Consider the following 23,031-nt stretch of genomic DNA (forward strand, 5'->3'; position numbering starts at 1 on the left):
AAACTGCGCAGTATAGGTTAGATCATTATGTTTTCCCCCAGTCTTTCGTTATCCCAATGTTGCTAAAAAAGTTTTTTTGGGGTATAAATACATTCGTATTAGTAAAGCCGGTTAACCCCATCCACTGTGTTAAGTTTTAAATCTTGAGTTTGTGCTTATGATATACTGCCTCCTACTACGGATGACATGTGACTGCTATACCTTGTAATTTCAACTGTTTTATATAATATTTCCTATAGATTGATTTACACACTTGTATCAACTCATTATCTCTGTATAATGTGTGTGTGTTGTAAAGTCCTCTGAGACCCTACATTAATATGAACAAATGAATTACATGTGAGAAAGTGTCTATGGAGAGGCGAGGGGCACTGTTGGAGGCTGGTACTGATGGAATCCATGGAGAAGGAGGTCATTGGACGGTGACAATAAAGACTGTGGCACTCACTAGGCAGCACCAGCACTAAAGCCGGCCCTGTGGGATTTGCACATTCAGCTGCCTGTAGAATCTGGGCATTGTATTTCTCAGGTTGCTTTATCGTGCCCTCTCAATATTCATTGATAAAACCATATCCAAGCTGTAATTCTACCACCATGTTTTCTGGCACAATCTGGTCCAACCACCCTTTGATATGAGGCTGTGATTACTGCAACATCTTTTACAAACTGTTTGCCATGATGGCAGGATAATGCAGAGAGACAGACAGAGTATGTGACCAATAATGTGGAGAAACCGATTTGTACTATAAGAGAAACTAAATGATCAATTGATTAGGATCGCCCATGAGGGACGTTTAGGTCAGACCATGACAAAAAAAATGGGTTAAGGAAAATTCTGGTCGGTGGGTGTGGCTTAACAGATATAAAATGGATAGTGGATTGTAAAGTATATAAGGATGGGAGAAGATATTGAAGACTGATGTAGGTTAGTGCAGCATGTTAATAATTTAGCTGCCCCACTGTTTAAAGTTTGTTTAGATTTCAGTGGGTCATAAATGACTCTTCCAGTGGATCAAAGTGGAGTACATATCGAAGGTGAACACTAGCAAAGCATAGCTTTTGAGGAGTATTTTTGGAATAGATGTATCATGGCTGATAATGGTACCCAGATCACTTCACATGAAATGTCGTCTTTCTTGGAAGGGTGTGGCATGAATCCTTACTGGACCACCTTATGCAGTCCACAAGCCAATGAAATAGTAGACCAATCAAATGATCAAGGGCACAATGGATATGGAAGTTATGAGTAGGCTCTAGATGGCTCTAGATGGCTGGGATGCATATTTTATGGGCATTCTGTACTACAGTGAATGAATCTACTGGTCAGATGGGAAAAGAGAGACCGGCTAAAAAATGTCACTTGAAACGTATTTTAATGAGGGTTGTCAAACAAGAAGCAAAAGGTAGCGACAGTATGTGGCTTTGTGAAGGTGATTGGGTAGTGGTGAAACCAGAAAGGATTGGTACAGGATTTTTTAAAGTTTAGGGATCTTACAGAGTGCAAATAGTGGGGTGTAAATATGTGGTTTAAGAAAATGCTTGAATGTAGATTAGAAGGTTCACAGTTTTATATCAAAGAGGTGGAGAGTTCAAGGAAGCAGATGGGTGATATGGATTGATGTTAATGAGGGATTGTGAAATAAAAGGGATTTGGTGTAGGTGGTGTGGCACATAAATGGGGTAAATCCAAAAGGGACCACATTGTAGGAAATAATAGTGGAAGGATGGAGAGTTCCCTGAGCATTATTCATCACTGAGCTTCTAGTGCATGGGACTCTAAAAGCTCCAGGAAGCTTTGATGATTTGGTATGGTGTTGATCCTTCTTTTTGCTGTTTTGCATTTTTATCTCTGGGAGCTTTGTTCTGTTGTAAAGAGGTTTTTAAGTGCTCCTTTCCTTACATTGTGTATATCCAGGTACAATGAATATTAATGGCAAGGGATGTGTTTTACTTTTAATAATGTGTGGAACTCTGCAAGTTTCCATATTGTATGTTTATTTAGCTTATGGAGGTTTGTGTTGTCAGTTTGGAAGCTGGCTGGCCTTGGTGTACCACCGTTAGGTAATATTTGTGAATAAATGTCCCTTTGTCATCAATGTGGCTCCCGGATATGCTTGATTGACAAGAGGCCGTATGCCAGCATAGCGTGGTACACGTTGTACAGTTTTACTACATAGCAATGGTGGGACATCTTTATATGCATGGCAACCCTGTATGAGTTCTATGAATCCAGGTACTTTGGCAATGGCTGAGTCATCAGAACACAGAAGGAAATGTTCTGTGCCTGTGACTGAAATTCAATGATGCGGAGGACCTCTTTTTGCTAAATGAAATTGATTATTTAACTGCAGAACTGAAAAAAAGAGCAGTGTGTGCTTGTGATTCATTAATTAAAGCCACCCACAGAACGGTGGACAAACCTTGGCTGCATATTACAATAGTTCTTTTTTTTTAATTAAAACCTAATAAAGCAGGGACATTTATTACAGCTGTCTTGGATCAGTCCTTAATCTGCGATAACCAATAATGAGATTCTGGCTTTAAAAACATGGTGTAATAAGGTAACCAAATGCTGATCTGTACAAAAAGGTTTTAACAAAAATGTAAGATCCATTGGTAAGCTACAATAAATATTACACTCCCCACCAGGTGAAGAACCAGTAGGCTGTTCCTGTATCCCACTTGTTTCATTGATATTAAATTCCAATTCACAAAGTACACTCACAGACACGTATTCTATATCATGAGATATTGCACTAGCACTCCATGCGTCACCACCTCATGAGAAGCCGCTTACCAGGAACACCACACAGCACATGCGCAAATGCAAGCAGCAATTTAGAGAATACCTTAATGTTCTTGTTTTTGACGATTTGTGACCAGCATTGGTTGATATAAACTTTTCCTATGTACATTTTTAGGGGATAAAAGGTGATCGTGGAAATGATGGTGAAACTGGTCAAAAAGGAGAAAAGGTAAATATCTGTAAATCTCAAAGTCACATGACCATCCAGGATAAAGCGCGTACATGTGATAGATGAGTATTGCAGAAGTACATAATAGATGATGTCACTAAACAGGATAAATTTGTTTTACAGTGTGGATTTATCCCTTTTTTTTAAATCTTTTTATTGCTAAGATTTGACTTGTCTGAAAGAAGAGCATATATACAGCAATCATAAATAAATACCTACCTTCTACAAGAATAAAGACAATGTCATATAACCGGTGGGATTACTCAAAGTGACTGTCTTATCAGGACTTCCCTTTTTTTTAAAAGTTTTATACAGCACAAACTCGACCCGAAGGAATCAGTGTGGTTTACATGAGCAACAGTTGTGTTACAGATGGACACATTCATTTTGTTAGTCATAGGGAGATTAAGTGATTTGCCCAGCATTCCAAGATGTTGAGCGTCTCTGCCGAGACTCGAACCTGGTTCCCCAGCTTCGAGGTCAACCGCTCTAGCCATCAGGCTCTCATTGATGTAGCCCATTATTTGTGGTATACTCATCTCTCATCAACATTGCAAACGTGGTCTGAGGGTGCATGTGACCGAATAGTTAAATGTTGGCCTTTTCCAAAGCATGCTTTAAACAGGCTAATCTATGCCAAGTATTGCCTTTATTACGTTAGGGATAGCATTATGTCAGGAATGGGCAAATAATCTAATTAATATCCACCAATAAGAATCATCATTAATATACCAAAGAGTGCATTATTTCGGAATTGGGTGCCTTTATGTCATAGTGTCCATATTATGCCCAGAAGTGGATGCCATTATTTTATGGGTGTCCCCACTATGTAAAGAATTACTACACTTATAGAACTGTCAGCATTCGACTTGGGATGCATGCCCACATTATGACAAGAAGCTTCACTAAAATCCATGTGAGTGAGTATTGCTCTTATGCTAGGAATGGGCCTCACGATGCATCAGATGGCCCACATATAAGGGAAAGTGGAGGAGGCCATCTAATGCCATTGCTACCCTAAGATATATTGGTCGGATCCCTGTGTATGCTGAGAAGTATATCCATAAGATGATGGACGTAGACACTAGCATTACTCACAAACTCTACGTTTTTCTCTACGACAGATGGTTGTGGTATGCATGTGGTTGTCTTTTAACATGAATTATGACTCATCAAAGTCATATCGCCAGTATGATATTTATGATTAAGGAGTTAATGTGAGAGGTCAAGACATCTTTATAGTCCACATTAAACATGATTTGGTAGGGGGTAAGGGGTGGACTACCTCCCAGTTGACTGAAAGATTGTAATACGTAGTGGATCCAAGTTGTCTCAGTACCTTGCCAATCAGTGTGCTTAATGAGATACAGCAATCAATTCAATTGACCATTGCACTAACATAGAGATTGGAAGATGTAGGAAGCTTCTGGCAAAAAGCAACAGAGAGCCTGTCGGTGACATGTAGAGTGCTTAGATGCCTATACAAGAGTTGCCTAATAGTGATCCAGTTTTAGACATGAGGCTGCTTATTCAGGAAAGCCTTTCTCATGCATATATCAAAACCATAAAGTAAGCGGACCGTAATAAGCATATCTCCATATTCCAGTCCTTCTTGCACACAAAAGTATCTGGGTTTAAAATAAAGGACAGGCACTAGGAGACCAATTTAAATGTTGGTGAAGAGTGAACTCAATTGCAACAGTGACAAAGTTCCCTCCCTGCCAAGACTATGGTCAGCCTGCCCCATTTTGTTTGGGCAGACTATAATTTGATAACATGGCAAACTTCTCTAACGGCTCGACCGGTAGTGGGAGGATTAACTATTTGCCTGCTGTTTTTCAACACCCATCATCACAACGAAAAACCTGGTGGTAAGGGACATTGAAAAGAGCTCAATGCCCCCTCGCCATGGGAGTTTTCTTCCACAGCAAGGGGATGGGCATTGTTTTTTATTTTTAAAAGATTTTCTTTTTTTAAACTAAATAAAAAGCTTTAACTTTACCATATTCCTCCATCATTTTTCACAGAGTCATCTGGCAGTGTCACAATACATTGGCTGAAACTGCCTTGATGGTGGTTCTTGTCAATTATTGAAATGGCCACCGGGCCAACGGAAATTTAAAATGTACTTTTAGGGTTAATTAATTGCTTTGTTTAATTACGAAGTAGCTGAATTAGCCTTTTTTCTGACCTCCTTGCTCCTATCTTTTCTGAGGGAGATGGTGAAGCAGTTTCCAGTGGCACCATTCATAACTTCACATCAGTAGCCTGCTTTAGAATTGTCTCAATTGATGACATAACTGTTGTGTTGCACAGGTCTTGTCTCTGAAGTCTGCCTGTCTGATGGCAGTAACTAAGGTCTAGTAGGAGTGAATGTGTTTCAGGCTGCATGGACCTCTCTCCATGCGTTTGCATAGCATATTGTCTTAAAAGGGATGCCAGGGCTAAAGGTATATTCAAAGGATCCGTCATTCATAAGAAAATTGGCAGCTAGGCCTCCTTAGTCTTACTGGGGACCTCCAGCTTAACTCCTTAGTCATTTCTGAGTAACATTTCAAAGATAATAATCTGCTGATAAAGTGGTATGCATTGAGAAAAAATGTTGCCCACCTTTTTTAATGTTGGTTGTGATGGATCCTTCGATCCCACTACAGAATCATCATCGACTGCCTCCCTTCAAAAACCAACAGACCTCTAATGCCTAATATGCTCTTAAATTCTAGAAATCGAAGGGCCTAGGGTATTTGTGCACCCAGTGCTGCTGCTCCTTTCCAGCTATTATGCCAAAATGTGGCATGAGGGGTAACAGCATGCACTGTGAGAGCATGTGAAAGGTGGTATGGACTCACAGTATGTGGTTGGGAAAGAGTACAGATGAAAAATCTGTGGAGTGAACTTGTTATCAATCAAAACCAACTTTATCAAATGCATGTAAACTTTTCTTTAAAGGCAAGCCAGGGGGTCGGCAATGCCTCAGCCATACACTGTTCTGCACTTTTTGACCATGGTGTAGGTAGGCAGTTTGATGTTTGGGGAAAGTTTATTTTCATGGTTGAGTGAGGAGATCATGTGTAATGAAGGAGTTGGTTATGAGCTTGACTGGTGATAGGTAGCCGGATGCAATTGCCACAATTAATAGAGTGCTCTCTTTGCTCATCCCCTTGACATAGTGGGGGTTAAAGAGTGCTATTAGGAGTGATATCAGTCTCCCCCTATATCAGCAAATGGGTAGCCTCTTGAGAAGGAATAATCTATCATGGTCATCTGAAATTTAAAAAAAACACAGCTCCTCTCACTTCCTAATATTATTGCCAATTTCTTGCTGACTTACCTTTTCCCCTCCAACACTATTCCTTTGCTCAGCTATTCAATTCAAACAGTGTTTTCCTCTCAATGTTTTAGTTTTGTTTTGCTCTCTAGTTCTTTCCTACTTGCCTTTGATAGCCTTTCTAAGGTTCTCATATTTTGTTTTACTTTCCAAGAAGGTCAGCAGCATTTATGGCTTTCTGATTTTACTGATTATTGGATTCTTTTTTGTAGCTAATATAAGTGTCAGTAGAAACATGGATCTCAATTGTACTAAATTAGTGAATGAAACCTGTTGAGACATGTAAACATTGGTATATAACACAACAGTCTATTGGCCATTTTCACTAGAATGTTTTTTCATTGAAATTCTATCTGTGACTTTCATATTTGCTTTTGTGCAGGGCCACACTGGTATTCCTGGCTTTATGGGATCTCCGGGCGATCCTGGACCACCTGTAAGTACTTATTGGGTTTATGGTTAAATTAAAGTATGGACAAGCAATTCAAATGCAATCTTGTGAAACTTTACTGATTTAATAATGAGTCATGCATTTTTGTGCTAGTCTAACTTTGCCCTGGTCTAACTGATTACATCTTTTTCTTGGTCACTGGAGAACTTCATGAGTCAATAACCCTATCAAGTATATTCTAACAACATCTAAGGAAACTAGAATTGTGGTTGCACCTCTTTGGGTTAGTGTGGTTGGCAATGTTGGATTTGCTGTATATGTGTGAATGCTTGCTGAACGTCTGTGAGTTACCCTGCCATGGTGTGCTTGTTATGAGTAACTAGAGTGCTGGACTTCACTACAGCTCATGTGATTCTTCAGTTAGCTCAGCAGGTTAATGTTACAGGCCGAAGCTTAATGAATGTACATTGAGTGTCTTACGTGATTATTAATGAGTCTCCAATAGGATTTATATTTCATTTGTATCTCATTGAATTCAGGGCAACGATGGAGCACCAGGTCCTTCCGGGCCACCGGGGTTACCGGGACCATCAGTAAGTATAGGATATACCGCACAAAAAACTGTAGTAGCATGCCTTAAGAACCTGCTATTTGCCATTCTGCTCTTCTGGATTACACCCCCCTACATGTATTCCACTGTCTTCTAAATTAAGATTTATTATTTCATTTTACTATGACTTGTTGCAAGAATGTCTCACGCACTGAGCTCTTAGTGAGGGTTTCATAATTTACAGAGTCTCAAAATATGAGCGCCTTATAATATTATGTTCAGTCTTTTCACAGGGCGAAGTGGTTCAGGCAACTTTAGGACAAGATTCCTTGCCTCAGAGCTGCCTTCAACCACTCCAGCATGCACACTAGCCAGGGTTACAACTGCAACAAAGCATGATGTGCTCCAAATAGTTACATATATTTTTTTTTTATTATTTTGAGCTTTTTGAAAGAACATATCTCTACCAGTGTGCATCTGGGAGTGAGTTACACAGAGGGAGGGCTGCCACTAGTCACTATAGAATTGTTTCAGTGGTTGCGGTGGCTTCTGCCTTCTGCTTCTATTGGCGTGAGGAGAGCTCTCCACATGATGGATTTGTATGAAACGCTTTAGGGGTATATTTACAATGAAAAGGAGCAGCGTGGCGCCACAAGCAAATCTGCTGCTCTGAGCTACGTCATTTAAAAAATGCAGGGATGCGCCGTATTAACCAGAATACGGTGCATTCCTTTGCTCACTCCTGCGCTAAAAAAGCTGCCTAGCGTCAATGCAGGTACCATTGCACAATTCTATAGAGACCCCCTAGACTTTCCAAGACATTCCATTTGCAAGAACCAAGGAGTGCCCATCACTGTGCTGGATATGGGGGTCGTAGACGGAGGATTTCTGAGGGGACAGTCCTGCACATGGGGGAATCAGAGGGGTTTGCATAGTTTCATTTTGCTCTCTCCTCTCTTTTCACTTAAAGACTCGTGTCAAATAAGTGCTAGAGAAAAACTATTATAAATACTTCAGACAACATTTTCATTGTAAAATAGCCCAGCACAGTGATATCTTTTAGTAGACCGCGGGTGACGTTTGCATACGTAGAACTGGTACATTTGATTCATAGTATTAAACTTGAGAGCGCTCCCTTTGTTCAAGAAAATTCGAATACACTGACTGCAGTAACGAAGCCGACATTATAAAGATATCATGGGGCATATTATCAAGCACAGCGTTAACATTATCGCCGCTTTAGTGGCAGAAAACTGCCGCTAAAGCAGCGATAATGGGCTTGATAATATGCCGTAGAGAATTCCAATAGAAGCCCATGTTGACACCAGAACATGGGCTTCTATGGGAGTTCTCAAGGTCATATTATCAAGCCCATTATCGCCGCTTTAGCGACAGTTTCCTGCCGCTAAAACGGCGATAATTTTATCGCCGGTCATGCCCCCATGTTGTTTTTTTAGAATTCCTTGTACTTTGTCTCCCTTATGTAAAAATAGTTGTACTTAAAAAAGTCCTTCCCAAATTAAAGTGTTTATATGGTGTGCCACGTACTGTCTAATTTTGCCGCTAAAGATTGTTGTATATGTTGTTTTTAGGGTAAAGAAGGCCCGTCAGGTCCACAGGGTCCACCTGGATTGCCTGGACTGCCCGTAAGTAATAAATACATTAAATTACATAAATGTTTGACTAGTGCTCTCTTTGTGTGCAGGAAGCTCGGCCTTGTGCGCTCCCAGGGCTGTGTAAATAAGTGGTAATAATGGCATACTGCTGGGTGCTCCTAATGCCTTCAATCAATCAGGGGCTTATAAAGTGCGGCTACTCACCGTAAGGGTCTCAAGGCGCTGGGGGATGGGGTATCAGGATCCCTCTGGGGGTAGGATTATTCGAAAAGTCAGGTCTTGAGGTCCTTCTTGAATTGGGTCAGCGACGCGGATTGCCTGAGGTTGAGGGACAGGATGTATCAGATCCAATTGCACACAGTTTATGCTCTTGGAGTCGAATATCCCGCCCATACATCTCGACAGGCATAGCAATAATCTGGGTCTGTGTGATACACACACATACACATGCATGGTGTATGGGGCAGGTGAGTGGCACTTTATTGATGTGTCCGCCATCAGCCTGGCAATAGTCTGCCACGACCCTACCTCATCCATCGGTTACGTCATGGGCAAAATTATTTAGCAAAGTGCAACTGTTGCAAAGACTGTAATTTGTGCTCGATGGTGGAGTGGGGGCAGGGCAGCTTTGTCTTATGTACTTCACGGTGAACATCTTTGGAAGGTGGAGCTATCTAGCACCATTGAAGACTCAGCAACATGATGTGTTGGCTTTCATTTTCTCTACTCTGAGTAGTGCACCAAGGGGGTTCCTATCTCCATGCATGGGGAACTGAGCGCAATGCAATGTCGCTCCTTCGCTGGCAGCAGTGATTGCAAATCAAGGGACCTTCTCAAGAAAATGAGAGACAAATATATTCTGATTTGATGAAAAAGCTGTTCATGCAGGGAGAAACAAGTAAAGGTTACGAGCCAGAGCGAGTGACAGTGAAGCACTAATCTAAGGCTGAGGTAAAGTAATGCTTAAATGTATGCTGATCCTGCTTTACATTAAGCAACGAGTGAGATTAGATCGAATTCATTCAAAAGGGAGACGTGAGAACTGATCGGAAATTGGCGTTTGTAAGTTATTGCTTACTTTGTAACAGTTCACCTGGGTGAAATGGTTCATCAGAGTAGGAGAGCCTGACGTGTGTTTTTCACTTGCAGGGCCCAGCTGGAAAAGACGGAAAAGAGGGAAAACCAGGACCTCCAGGAGAAGCAGTATGTATCCAACTTTTATTTTTACCTTCGGGATTTTAAGATCAGATTTACCCAAAAATGCATCATACAAAAAGGTAACACAGGCTGACCAGTTTTTCTTTTAACTAAATATGAGGGAAATATAGTGGTCCAGGACCTCATGGACCAACTTTGATTAGGTTTTTTTGCAAGAAAAGAGAGGTATAAAATGAAGATGTATCACATCCTTTGTAAGTCTCCTAATCTCAAGGACAGTAAATTAGTACTGGTTTTAAGGCTCAAAAATACTTCACCTTGACACATGCAATGCTCAGAGCATGGTACCCTATGGTGGAGTAGAAACCTCTCCTGAGGGCGCTGGCTCTTTGCTGAATAGCTGATTGAGACACCTGGATATGGACAGCAGTTCATGACGCAAAGATAAACACGTTTCATTGAGTCCATCCATGTCCCATCCTTGCTAATCTAGCCTGAGTGACTGAGAAGAGTGACAAAGAAGCGCAGTGTTCGCTGAACAGCAAACCAGCACTAACAACAATACAATAAAAACACAGCAATGTCCACAATGAGCATACAAATCTTATAGGAAACCAGAGATTAAGCGCCAGATGTATCAAGCATTTATGCGTTCGCAAACGATGCAGCAAACCTAATTTTGTTATTCGGTAATCTGTTACCGATTCGCAAATGGGTTTGCGATTCGGTGTTAGGAAGGGGCGTGTTTAGGGCGTCCCTTCTTAATACCGAATCGCATCGGTATGTATGAATGTTTTGTGACCGCAATTGAAGTCGCAAAACATTCGCATTTTACCACCTACTTCAAGTAGGTGGTATCCCATACGCAAATGTGAAGGGGTCCCCAGGGACCCCCTTCCCCTTTGTGATTGTTTGTAAAACCATTTTTAAGAGCAGGCAGTGGTTCACTCTTAAAAAATTTAACTTTTCATTTTTTGCTTTGTAAAGCATCTCGTTTTTCTTTAGGGAAAACAAACTGCTTTACAAAAAAAAAGATTGCTTTATTGAAAAGCCATCACGGACATCGTGGTCTGCTGATCTCAGCAGGCCACCATCCCCATGATTTTTGCAATTCCTAGGGGGTTACAAACAGCGACCTACCTCATTAATATTCATGAGGTCATTTGCGACCCCCTAGGAATCGCAAAAAGGTGTACGAAACACCTTCATACATTGCATTTTGCGATTTACTAATTGTGAATCCTTGTGAGTCGCAATTAGGGAATCACAAAATGCTATCTACATACATATGGCCCTCAGTAAAAGAGATAACGGGTTCAAAGGGCAATGAAGGATATAAAATGCTCATTGCTTAACGACGCTGTATTAAAATGTAATATAAATCCAATCATAATGGAAATTACTACCATCAGAAATGAATAGATCAGGATCACATGAAAAACTGAAATTCTGACAACTGTCACTAATGAAAATGAATGGCAAAACAGTGAAAAATGTCATCTGAATATATTGGTTAAAAGGTAAATTAAAAACGTATCGGAAACAAATAAGAATCAAAAAATTCCAATGAACAGGAACAAGTGCTACCTTAGAAATCATTAAAAGAAATAAAAAAGGAATAGTGGTAATAAAGTTTCTAAGTGACTGTCATAAAGTTATTCATAAACGGTCCCTGTCTTTCCTGCACTACCAGTCAGTTTGCCTCAAGGACCGATTATACTTACAATCGATTATGGAGCTAAACAATCTTCAGATGCACCATCCTGGGGATTGCACTCAATCTGAGTTGCTCCAGCCTGTGTACCTACGGTAAGAGTTATTGCTGGTGTAGGCAAGTCCAAGTGGAAAGCTTCGAATGGATCACGCTCTCTTCCTGCACCTGCGAATTGACATAGGCTTGGCAGCTTCAAATTTAAAACTGTATTTTCGGCAAAATTGCTTCTACACATTTTTCACCTATATTAAGTAGAGGTCGCCAGAGGGAAGGTGGCAGGAGTATTCCAGCCTAGAAACCCAGTCCACAAAAAAAGGTCCACCCTGACACCTGCTTCCAATCTTCTTCATGATTCATCTGAATGCACATACCTTCCCCACGCCAGAGCTACCTGGAGCAAGGGTTCCCAGCAGACATACAGCTATTGTCCACAAACCTCCCAGAAATTTCCTCAAGGAAATGCAAGTGGACACAGGTCTGGAAAATCCACAATTATTTCTTCAACGGGTGAGCTGAGATTACATTCAACTGTTTTTCTCCTTTACGGTCCTGAACATCTACAAGATGTTTGTGCGCGACTCTGCAAACATCAGTCCCTCCATGCCATTAGATAGGGACAACTTGCTATTCCTAAAATATGCTGGAACAGTTCCCTCCTCACACTTACCTTCACAGGAAAGTTCTGTAAGTAATGCCCCATGTGCTCTTTTCCCCTCAGGGCACACCAGGAGAACCTGGACCTGCTGGAAGAGAAGGCATGAGAGGATTGCCGGTAAGTACGAGTTTGCTCATAATGCTTGGAAAACGTATTTGAGAGAAATCCAATATAAGAAATGAACCTGTGTATGGTACGAGAGTGAATGTGGAAGCAGAGACAGCAAAATCTGAAATAAAGCTCAGCCAGAGATGTCTCACAAATGACAGGAACATTTTTTTTCAAATTCTGCATCAAACGTGTAGTATTGCAGATTGCTTCGGTGAATTTATGCAGACTGGTTCATATATATATATATACACACATATACATGTATACTATATAGCATGCCAATATGCTGTTCTTATTGAGAAAACAACGTGAAAGGTCTTACACTCTGAAACTAAAAACCAAAGTATAAAGACAAATCAGTGAGGAAATTGAACAGGCAATGTAAATAAAATAATTTAACGACAAAACAAATCTGTTTGGGACTAATTGATGCTGCGTTGGGGTGAGTCTTCCACACTCTCACAGTGCCCAGTAAGTGGTACATTTTAAATGATATTCGTAGTGGTTCCACAATCTTCTAATTTACTTTCATGTCCGGATTCGCACCTCCGCCACTAGCCTTCATATACTGCACAATGCCATGGATGTTGGTGACAGGTTAAAATAACCAGCCATGTCCTCCCCTGTGTGCACAGGGGCCGACTGGCCTTATATGCCACTGGGCATTTCCCTCTTAATGTGGAGCCCTTAAAGGCTAATTTGAAAGCACAGGGCCGTTCCTGGTGCCTAAATCGTTATCCCCAGCTACCCAAGGTTAAATGCTGAAGGCTCAGGAGGCTTCAAGAGAAAGTGAGAGAAAACGAGAAGATAGTTAGAGAGAAACTGATCACAGATGAAAAAGAGAGCGAAGAAAAAAGAATAGAGAGAGTATGGATGGAAAGCGAGAGAATGTGCCAGAAAACGAAGGGAGCTTCTCCAGTTTGATCATTTTAGCCAGGGCTCCATTTCGTTCCCCAGTCCAGCCCTGTATGGGCAATACCACTTCCGGTTAGCCAGATCGCTCCATGGGCATGATCAGAGATGCCACCCTGGGCTCAGATGCGGTCCATTGTGGACAAGAAATGCGCCCGCTTTTTTGCACTCCCCCCCCCCCCATGCTAACCCCATATGCACAGATGTTTGTGCATAAGTTACACCTTGTTTTCCAGTTTTGCATGTGCAGTTATGCTCTGTGATTTGTGCTAGGCCTGAATAAGGATCTTCTTTAATATTCATGCTCACGTTTGATGCAAAAGCAGGCTATTAGACAGAATCGTTAGTCACACGAGCAGAATTATACTAGAGTGATTCTTTTTGTGCATGTTCACTCCGCGAGCTGTGATTGTAGCTTGTCCAGCAGTCAGTGACTGATTTATTTAGGCTTCTATGCGATGACACCCAGGATCCACCAGGCAACCACCCCCCACCCCTCCCTCTCTCTGATCACTGACTGCCCAGCAGGAGAAGCTGCCAAGTGCAGCTCTCTGCAGCTCTTAAATATAGGTTACCTTGGAATACATTTAGATCTTTGCATACCTGCTGCATAATGCAACAGGCATCCTATCTAGACACTCTTGTTTGATAACCAGATAGTTGTTTCAAAAGAGGATGAAGACAAAAGATGTTCGTTTCTCACTGAAGTGACAGATTTAGGCTCCACCGACCCAATGCTATTATTAGTGGAGTGAAAAGTTGCTTTTAGAAATATAAGCCAAAGGCAGTCTGTCAGCACTTTGGGTCCGATGTAGAAGGATTTGATTGTACCATCTGTAATTGGTTACACGCCCACATCAGAGGGCAAATGGGTGAAGCTCATACAGTAATGATCGTTTCTGTCTTTCAGGGGTTCAAAGGTCACCGGGGAGAAGCTGGAGCACCAGGAGAAAGGGTATGTTAAAATCTCCTGAATTATTTTTCAACTTGACTAATTTACGGCCTCTTAAGTGCTGTAATAATGATTGTGTTCATAACAAGCTCGTGCTCACTGTTAACAAACTGAGGTAAAATGTGCATTCTGCAGCTGAAAAGTGTGGCTGGTGGAAGGTAAGGAGTTTTTAAAAACTGCTAATTCTTCAGTGGTCCTATCAGGATGGTTTCTGATCAGGATACAGTTACTCGATAGCTTGTTGACGTGTAGAATGATAACTGCATGCCCATCTTCTCAGGTCTCTGTTGTGAGGTGGAGGTCCACACTTGTGTGACAGATCAGGTCATGGATGTTCTTGTGGTTCTCATTCATTGGTCTAACTTTAATGAGGATGCAGGACAGGCATTGGTTTGAAGATGCAGAGGAGGATGATGATTGGTGGATAATGATGAATGGGAAGAGAGTAAACAAGGAGGGTGGGAGTAAAGAGGATTGGTAAAAGGAGTGGGTAAGGATGCTGGATGGGCAGGTTAAGAGGGAAAGGGACAGCCAATAGGGTGGAAAGGGTGAGAGAGGAGTGTTTTTTAAGATTATAGCGGTTTTATCCTCATTATTTATAATACCCTGATGTGTTTCATTAAAAATAGCTTCGAAATGGGTTAACCAGTCTGCTGGAGTAACTACCATATCAATTTTTACTGATTGGGCATCTTTGAAGAATGGTTGGTCCAGGGTTTTCCAAAAAAGTGTCGAGTTTTTAGTCTCGGCAGCTCTAATTAGGTTCTCCCAGGCATTTTCCCTGATCTCCAGTTTTCTTTGGGTAAGAGCTTCTTTATATGCTTTCCGAAGAATATTAATCTCCTCAGTATTACGCGGTATAGTTTTTAATGCAAACTTTAGATCTCTATTTAATCTAGAGCATTGGTTATCGGACCATCTTGGGGAGTGCGATGCATTTGATTTAGAATTCCTTTGCAAGTTATCAGAGATTACATTGGAGATACTTAGGAAGGCCATAACTATGTCTATGCTATTTGAGAATTTATCAAGGCAGGTTATAATATGATGATTGATTTTTGGTAGGATCCTAGGGAATAGGAAGCATAAGTCAAGATGAAATAAGAACAGCCCTTAAGAACAGCACTAGTGGTAAAGCGGTTGGCCCCGATGGGGTTCCAATAGATGTATTTAAATATAATATGGATTTTTGGGTACCCGTTTTGCATAAATTTTTTTATGCTACAATTGATGGGTGATACCTGCCACTTGGGCAGAGAGTCTGATAGTTCCCATCTTTAAAAAAGGGAATAGGAGTAGTGCCAGTTGCTATCGCCCAATATCGTTGCTTGACTCAACATCTAAAGTCATGGGTAGAATGTTGTTGGCCAGGCTGGAGCAATGGGTAGAAGAAAAAAACATTTTATCTGCAGCTCAGTATGGCTTTAGACGAGGCGTTGGAAGAATTGAACAGTGTTTGAACTTGGAACTAATAATAGGAAAATACACCTCCGCAAGGGAGGGCTGCCTTCACCTCTGCTTTGTAGATTTGTCAAGTGCTTTTGACTTGGTAAATCATTCAAAGTTATGGGAGACATTGGGAGAGATGGGTGCCCCCGAGGACATTATTAGCTTCTTATCTCAAAATAACGCTCGTCTGTCTGCAAAGATACGTTATGGGAAACATGGAGAATGCACGAAGCACTTTAATATTACATGTGGGATGAGACAGGACTGTACTCTTGCGCCTCTTTTGTTTTCACTTTATATAAACGGTGTTGATGTCTTATTACAGAACTTGGGGGTAGATGTTCCTAAGGTCGGTAATCGGCCCACGCCCTTTTTATTGTACGCCGATGATGCTGTCCTAATTTCAAGGACAGCGAACGGCCTACAAACCTTGATGGACAATTTTACTAGTTTTATGATGAATTTTTTTTTTAAAATGTACTTGAGTAAGACTTTGGGTATGTCCTGTGGCAAAAGGAATATTAAAACAAAAACACATTATATTAACGGGACACCGATTGAGAGAACATTTACATTTTCCTATTTAGGGATTTTTTTTAACAGTATGGGTACTTGGAATACACATGTAACTCTATGCAAGCTGAAATTTGTGAAATTAGTGGAGGTCATCTTTAGATTCTCCCAGAAAATCGGTAATAAACCTGTACGGGAGATTCTGAAGCTATACGTAGCAAAGTGCATTACAGGGAGTTTTCACGGGGGAGCCCTATGGGGCCAGGCAGATATTATGCAGATACAAACCGTTGAAAATTACTTTTTAAGACGCTTGCTAGCCGCACCTGCCTCTACACCCTCGATTATTTTGCATAGAGAAACTGGAATATGATATATACATGACTTGATTAGTATGGCTGCTTTAAACTTGTGGCACCGTGTCTGGATTAGGGAAGAAACTCATTTTACGAGGAATATTATATTAGACTGTTTGTCCCAAGACCGATGTAAGAAAATACCTTGGTTAAGTTATATCAGTGGTCTTTTAGAAGAATGCAATCTGGCCCTGAACCGGAATCAACCAGAATATATACAAAAAACTAGTAAGGCTGAATTAAATGGAGCCTCTTGAATGCTAGGACAGCGTCAAGAGACGAGGTTTCAAGTACCAAGATAACTGTTGTATCTTATCTTGAGGGGCCAATTGCAATGGGTATACAGCCATACCTCGTTTTTATAACTAATGTTCAGCATAGATTCTACCTAGCCAGACTACGGATGAACACATTACACTATCTTTTTGCGTTCCCTAAAAGGGCCAAGTGGTGTGCTAGTCTTCCAAATTGGCCATGTGATGGTAGATCCAAACAAAGCACCCTTCATTTTTTTCTTTTTTTTAATTTTTATACGGAAATTAGAAAAAAAAATCTCCGTCCAATTTTTTAAGCGAATTGCCTGTACTCCTATAAAGCTGGTTTTAATTGTTTACGAAATTTGGAAAAAATATCTGTCTGTAATGCAGTAATTTGCTATATAATGTCGGCAACTAAACAAAGGAATGAACTCGCTCACTTAGAAAACCTGAATTACGAAAAAATATAAAGTGTATTGTCTTTATGATATGTACAACTGTATAATGATTATGCATATTTTAAATATGTTATGATGCTGTTTCTTCTTGATATTTTTTGGTCATAAATGGTTTTTATTGTATTTTATAGTATGCTTTTATGGACATTTTGTATGATCTTAATAAAGCTTGATTTGATTTAATTTGAGAGAAGGAGTGGAGGTAGGTGGAGAGGGATTTCTGTGCGAGTAGAGTGAGAGGCGAGCGATGTCCATCTTTTGTATAGTACCATGTGGTGTGAAGTGAGGGTGACAGGAGAGGTCTGACAGAGGAGATGTAACAAATACAGGTTTGTTGCATGGATGGAAAGTGAGTTAGGAGAGAAAGCCATAGGAGGGTTGGGGCATAGCGGGTAACAAGGCACAGGAGGAGCAAAAGCTCAGTGGAAAAATCAAAGCAGAGCTCTTTTGAATATGTGGGTAGCTGTCAATCTTATCTGGATACGTGGTATAACTCAAAGTGATGGGGGCTCCCTGTAGACTAAGAAGAGGGGGCCCCTGAGTCTACCATATTTCATAGATTTCACAGATGGCATTGGAGCACCCCCCCCCCTGCGGTGCTGAGGCCTGTGATATGCCTCTGATCTGAATTGGTTTTCCACCTATGCAATTCTATATATCTCTGATAAATCCCTTTCTGAACCCACGTGTTCACTTGCCTTTTGTTTGCAACAAGTGCATTTGATTCATGACTGCAGAAACATGGCGCATCCTTTAAAAGTTTGGAAATATAAATAAATGTAAGCTTCCACCATAGATTTGTCTAATATCTTTAATTTCTACTCACAAACTGCAAACATTGCAACTTAGAATACACTGTGACTGCCTACAGTATTTCTCCCTCTCACTTTAGAGAGGAATGATCCACGTTGACCCAGAGGCGTTCCTTGTCCCTCGCACCATCTCCGCCGTGTCAGCCATTGCACGCGCACCAGCGCCCCAACACCGCGTGGATACGTGAAAGGCTGCTTAATGTTTTAGAGCTCCTCGTCTACTGTCAGGTATATCAGTGTCACCGCACATCTCTCAGGGACCACGCTGACAGGAATTACAGTTCTCAGCATTCAATTTCTTTTTTCAAGCAGCAAGGCATCTAAAAACAAGAACAAGGAACTGAACCGTGAAACAGATGTCTGTGGTAGGAGCGAACGCCTGAACACAAAAATAGGAGACTTTAATTTCGAAGCAGTCAACTTTGAAACATTCTTCCCTGGAGAGCTGTCCCCTTGCAGCACAAACTGCTCTTGACAGGCAGATGTTGCAAGAATATTTAAGTGCTTCCAAACCAGTACTGGTGCGTTGCTTCAGTGAGCTACGAATGAAGTGAAATATGTATTTGTTGTTTGCGTTGAAGCAAAGTGAGGAAGTAATTACCATATGACTATCTTCAATGGTCGTTCAAAACAGTTGGATTATTGAATCCTGCTATTAAATGGTAACGGATTAATTGTAAACTATGCAACTACAAGGTCCACAATTCAATGGGAGATTAGAAATGGTGGGAAGCATATTAACGTCAGAATTACTTTTAATAAATATCAATACTAGTTTCTTGGACTTCCTTCACAGCGCGTGATTCTGATTTTAAATGCAATGTAGATACTTTTCTTACTTACATCTTTATGAAGCTGTGGCATAGTTTCTGCGTGATATCCTCTGATCCCTAAAGGCCTCTGGCATTGCGTCGATAGATTAAAAATGTTTGGCTTAAAAAACACTCTTTATAATCAAGTTTAAACTCAAAAGAAATTGCAAAAGATGTGCTTGAGGGGAGGGTTATTATTCTTGAAAATCTTTTTATTGTGAGGGAAATCCAGTGTTCCAGCTTTACACGGTTTCCACTTGATCCCTGGGAATTTGTGTGCATTCAATGTACTGTATGAAAAAAACTCCAAATGATATTGAATTGCATATTATAAAAGGCTATTGATGTCTTGCAATGTTTAGTCGATACTGCTACTTATTTTTTTTTAACAATTAGAACTTCCCTTGTTGTGTCTGATCGAGGCATACGGCCCGATTAATGAATAAGCGTTAAACTAATTAGAGAGCTGGACGTAGCGTTTTAATTTTTTTATTTTTTTTAAGTTTAGAAAGCTTTATTAAATATCATAAACCAAGTAAAACATCAGTACAGAGAAAAAACAAAGGCAATGTAATAGAAAGAAAAAAAAAAGAAATCATACAATCTGAAAAAATGCCAATAGAAAGGTAGGGAATATACTTAGGGAGAAAGCATTTTTAAGGTTTTGATTAATGGGCAGGGAGGGTAGAGAAGAGAGGAGAAGAGAAGAAGGGGAAGGGAGGGGGAAATGCAACCATTATACAGAATAAGCATCATATAAATACCGTAAGCTAGTAAATGAATAAATACACTAGATGGAGCTGTATGTAGAACATGAACAAAAAGAAAAATAAAAACAGCAAATTAAGGGACAGTTTGAGAGAGAAAATTAGTTAATGGCAACCATAACAAATCTTTTTTGATCAAAAGAGGTACAGTGGTGGCAAAAGCACGGTCCAACCGATGGTGGTGGCATAATAGATTCCACCATGCATTATATGAGATCTTGGAGGTATCTTTCCAGTTGGTCGTAATTATCTGTAGAGAAATGGCTATATACAAATCTATAAATTTACGTACATTGGTAGAAACATTCCATATAGGAGCCATACCACCAAGAAAGATAAGGACAATCTCAAAAGTGTGGTCAGTGGCTAAGATATCGTTCAGTTTAGACCAAATACGGGACCAAAGGGACTTAACCAACGGGCAGTGAAAAAACATATGAAAAAAGTCACTATTGTCAGAGGGGCAAGACCAACATTTTTTAGAGTCAATTAATTTGAAACTATATAAATCAGAAGGAGTAAAAAAAAGTTTATTGTAAAAAAAATACAAAGTCTGTGTGGTGCTAGCGGAATGTGAAGCAGTGTGCAATTTTGACCACAAGGAATTCCAAACTTGAAGGGGAAACTCTTGGGCTAGATCCGTTTCCCAGGAAAGTTCAAGTTTGGACTTGGTTCTTTCTACAGGGGAACAGGAAAGTAGCTTGTAGATAGCAGCAGCTTTAAGGGGAATAGAGAAATCCGGCAAAGGGAAAATGGTTGAGTCAATAGTAGAGAGTGAGGCGCCCTGAGAAATAAAGAGATCTAAAGAGTTTTTGAGCGAGGGATATTGGGAGGAGTGGGCATTGGAAAGGTGAAAAGAGGCACGAATGTCGGAGAAGTCGCGCAGGGAATTATTGCTAAGTAAGGAATCGAAAGTAATAATGCCTTTATCTATCCATTCTTTCCAAAGAAGTGCTCTGTGATTAATCTTAACGGATTTGTTATACCAAATTGGGATTGAGGAATGAAACTCCAACTGCGAGAGGGAAGAGCGAAAGACAGAAAGGGCAAGTGCCTTAGAGTGTCTAAAGATAGGAGTAAGGAAACGTTGCGGAGGATGAGATAGCCGGGCAGCCGTAACAAATGAGAAAGGCGAGAGCTGCGCAAGTTCTATAGCGCTCCAGGCTGTCAAAGGGGGATCAGACAAATCAGATAGAAAAGGCTAAATCTGTTTCAGAGTAAAAGCCGAGTGAAATCGAACAATGTTGGGGAAATTAACTCCGCCCAGATCTTTAGGTTGCTGAAGACGGAAGAGAGAAATCCTCGCCTTACGTTTATTCCATAAAAAGGTGGTAAAAATACGGTTTATAGTTTTGAAAAAATAGAGTGGAAGGGAGATTGGAAGCATTGAAAGGTAAAAATTGACAATAGGAAGAAGCATCATTTTAATAGTAGCGAGCCTCCCCCACCAGGATAAGAAAAGGGGGGACCAACGCTCTATAAGGGAAGAGAGCTTTTTAACTATATCCTTCTGATTAAGCTTAACAGTATCTCTAATAGTGCTAGCATACAGAATACCCAAACATTTAATATTACCTGAGTTCCATTCAAAACCTGAACCCTGAAACATATGAGGAAGGCAAAATTTGTTAAGTGGTAGAACCTCAGATTTATCTATATTAAGTTTATACAAAGAAACCAGAGAATATTCTTGTAACAAGGAAAAGAGTGTGGGCAAAGAAGTGGACGGGTTAGAAATGTAAAGCAAAATATCATCTGCATAGGCCGTAAACTTAATATCAATATTTTGAAATATGAAGCCAGTATACGATGATGAACGTCGAATTTTTTCCAAAAAGGGTTCTAACGCAAGAATAAAAAGAAGAGGAGAGAGAGGATAACCTTGTCTTGTGCCTCTATGCAAAGAAAAATAAGAGGATTGAGACCCGTTAACCCAAATAGAAGTGGAGGAAGCAGAATATAACATTTAACATAATGAATGAAGGGAGGACTAAAGCCATGCCACCGCAAAGCACCAAACATAAAATCCCAACAAACTCTGTCAAACGCTTTCTCAGCATCTAAGGTAATGGCGGCGATTGAGGCCAGATGAATAATGTTAAGGAAGGTTCTCGAATTGTCAGTAATGGATCTACCTTTAACAAAGCCGGATTGATAAATGTTGGTGAGATCAGGAATAACTCTATTAATACGAGAGGCCAAAACTTTAGCGTAAATTTTACAGTCCGTGTTAAATAAAGAAATGGGTCGATAATTTTTGCAAAGGGAGGGATCTTTATCTTTTTTAGGGATTAAGCATAACATAGCCTGAGTGAAAGAACCTTGGGACCTCCCTTGAGCAACTAAGGAATTAATCAAAGAAAATAAATGTGGTAACAGGATATCTTTAAAGTGGAGATAAAAACGAACCGTGAAACCATCTGGGCCCGGAGTTTTATCTTTGGGAAGAAGAGTAATAGCATTAAGTAGTTCTTTCTCTGAAAGAGGAACGTCCAGTGATGAGAGATCCACAAAACTATCCGAGGACCTAGGGAGAGACTGAAAGAAGGAGTCAATTTGAGAAGGCGAGGGAACAGATTCGGGCGTATAAAGTGTGGAATAATATTGAACAAAACAATCGAGAATTTTATCATCAGTATACTGAGGATTCCCATGTGAGTCAGTAATAGTTATTATTCTAGATTTTTGTTTTTTAATTTTTAGATAAGTAGCGAGAGACTTACCAGCCTTATTGCGTCCCCCATACATTTTGGAATGAAAATTGAGAAGATTATTACTCGCAGAATCCCAAGAGTGTTTGTTATATTGCATTTTTGCTTTGATGAGGGAAGAGAGCGATTCTGAAGAATTAGTGGTAAAGTAGAGATGCTCTAGGTCTTTGATTTGTTTAAGAATTTGGGCCGACTTTGATAGAGCTGTTTTCCTTTTCCGTGAGACAAAAGCAATAATAAAACCTCTAGCAGCAGCCTTGAAGGAATCCCAAATAGAGTGAAAGTGAGAAGTAGAATGAAGATTATTTACAAAAAAATCCTTCGCAAAAAATATAAATTGCTCAACAAATCTGTGAATCTAGGAGGAGCGAATTATTGAAGCACCACCGCCTAGAGATGGGAGTAGGTGAGGGAAAGTCCAGATCAGTAATAACCGGAGCATGATCAGATATAAGAATTGAGCCTATTTCTGAATTAGTCATAAATTGGAATTAATGCTGTGTGAGAAAAATATAATCTATACGGGAATGTGAA

The 23,031-nt window shown here is 40.3% G+C and overlaps 1 protein-coding gene across 1 annotated transcript in view; it reads left to right on the forward strand.

The window, feature by feature from the left end:
• Positions 1-23,031, forward strand: part of COL22A1 (collagen type XXII alpha 1 chain) — a 1,010,593-nt gene that overhangs the window by 902,231 nt on the left and 85,331 nt on the right. The window contains exons 48-54 of the mRNA XM_085604869.1: positions 2,922-2,975; positions 6,686-6,739; positions 7,234-7,287; positions 8,837-8,890; positions 10,010-10,063; positions 12,451-12,504; positions 14,321-14,365. Coding sequence (XP_085460995.1) covers positions 2,922-2,975; positions 6,686-6,739; positions 7,234-7,287; positions 8,837-8,890; positions 10,010-10,063; positions 12,451-12,504; positions 14,321-14,365 — 369 coding nt within the window. The remainder of the gene's footprint in view (positions 1-2,921; positions 2,976-6,685; positions 6,740-7,233; positions 7,288-8,836; positions 8,891-10,009; positions 10,064-12,450; positions 12,505-14,320; positions 14,366-23,031) is intronic.

This window comes from Triturus cristatus, chromosome 5_1 (assembly GCF_964204655.1).
Source record: "Triturus cristatus chromosome 5_1, aTriCri1.1, whole genome shotgun sequence".
Taxonomy (NCBI): domain Eukaryota; kingdom Metazoa; phylum Chordata; class Amphibia; order Caudata; family Salamandridae; genus Triturus; species Triturus cristatus.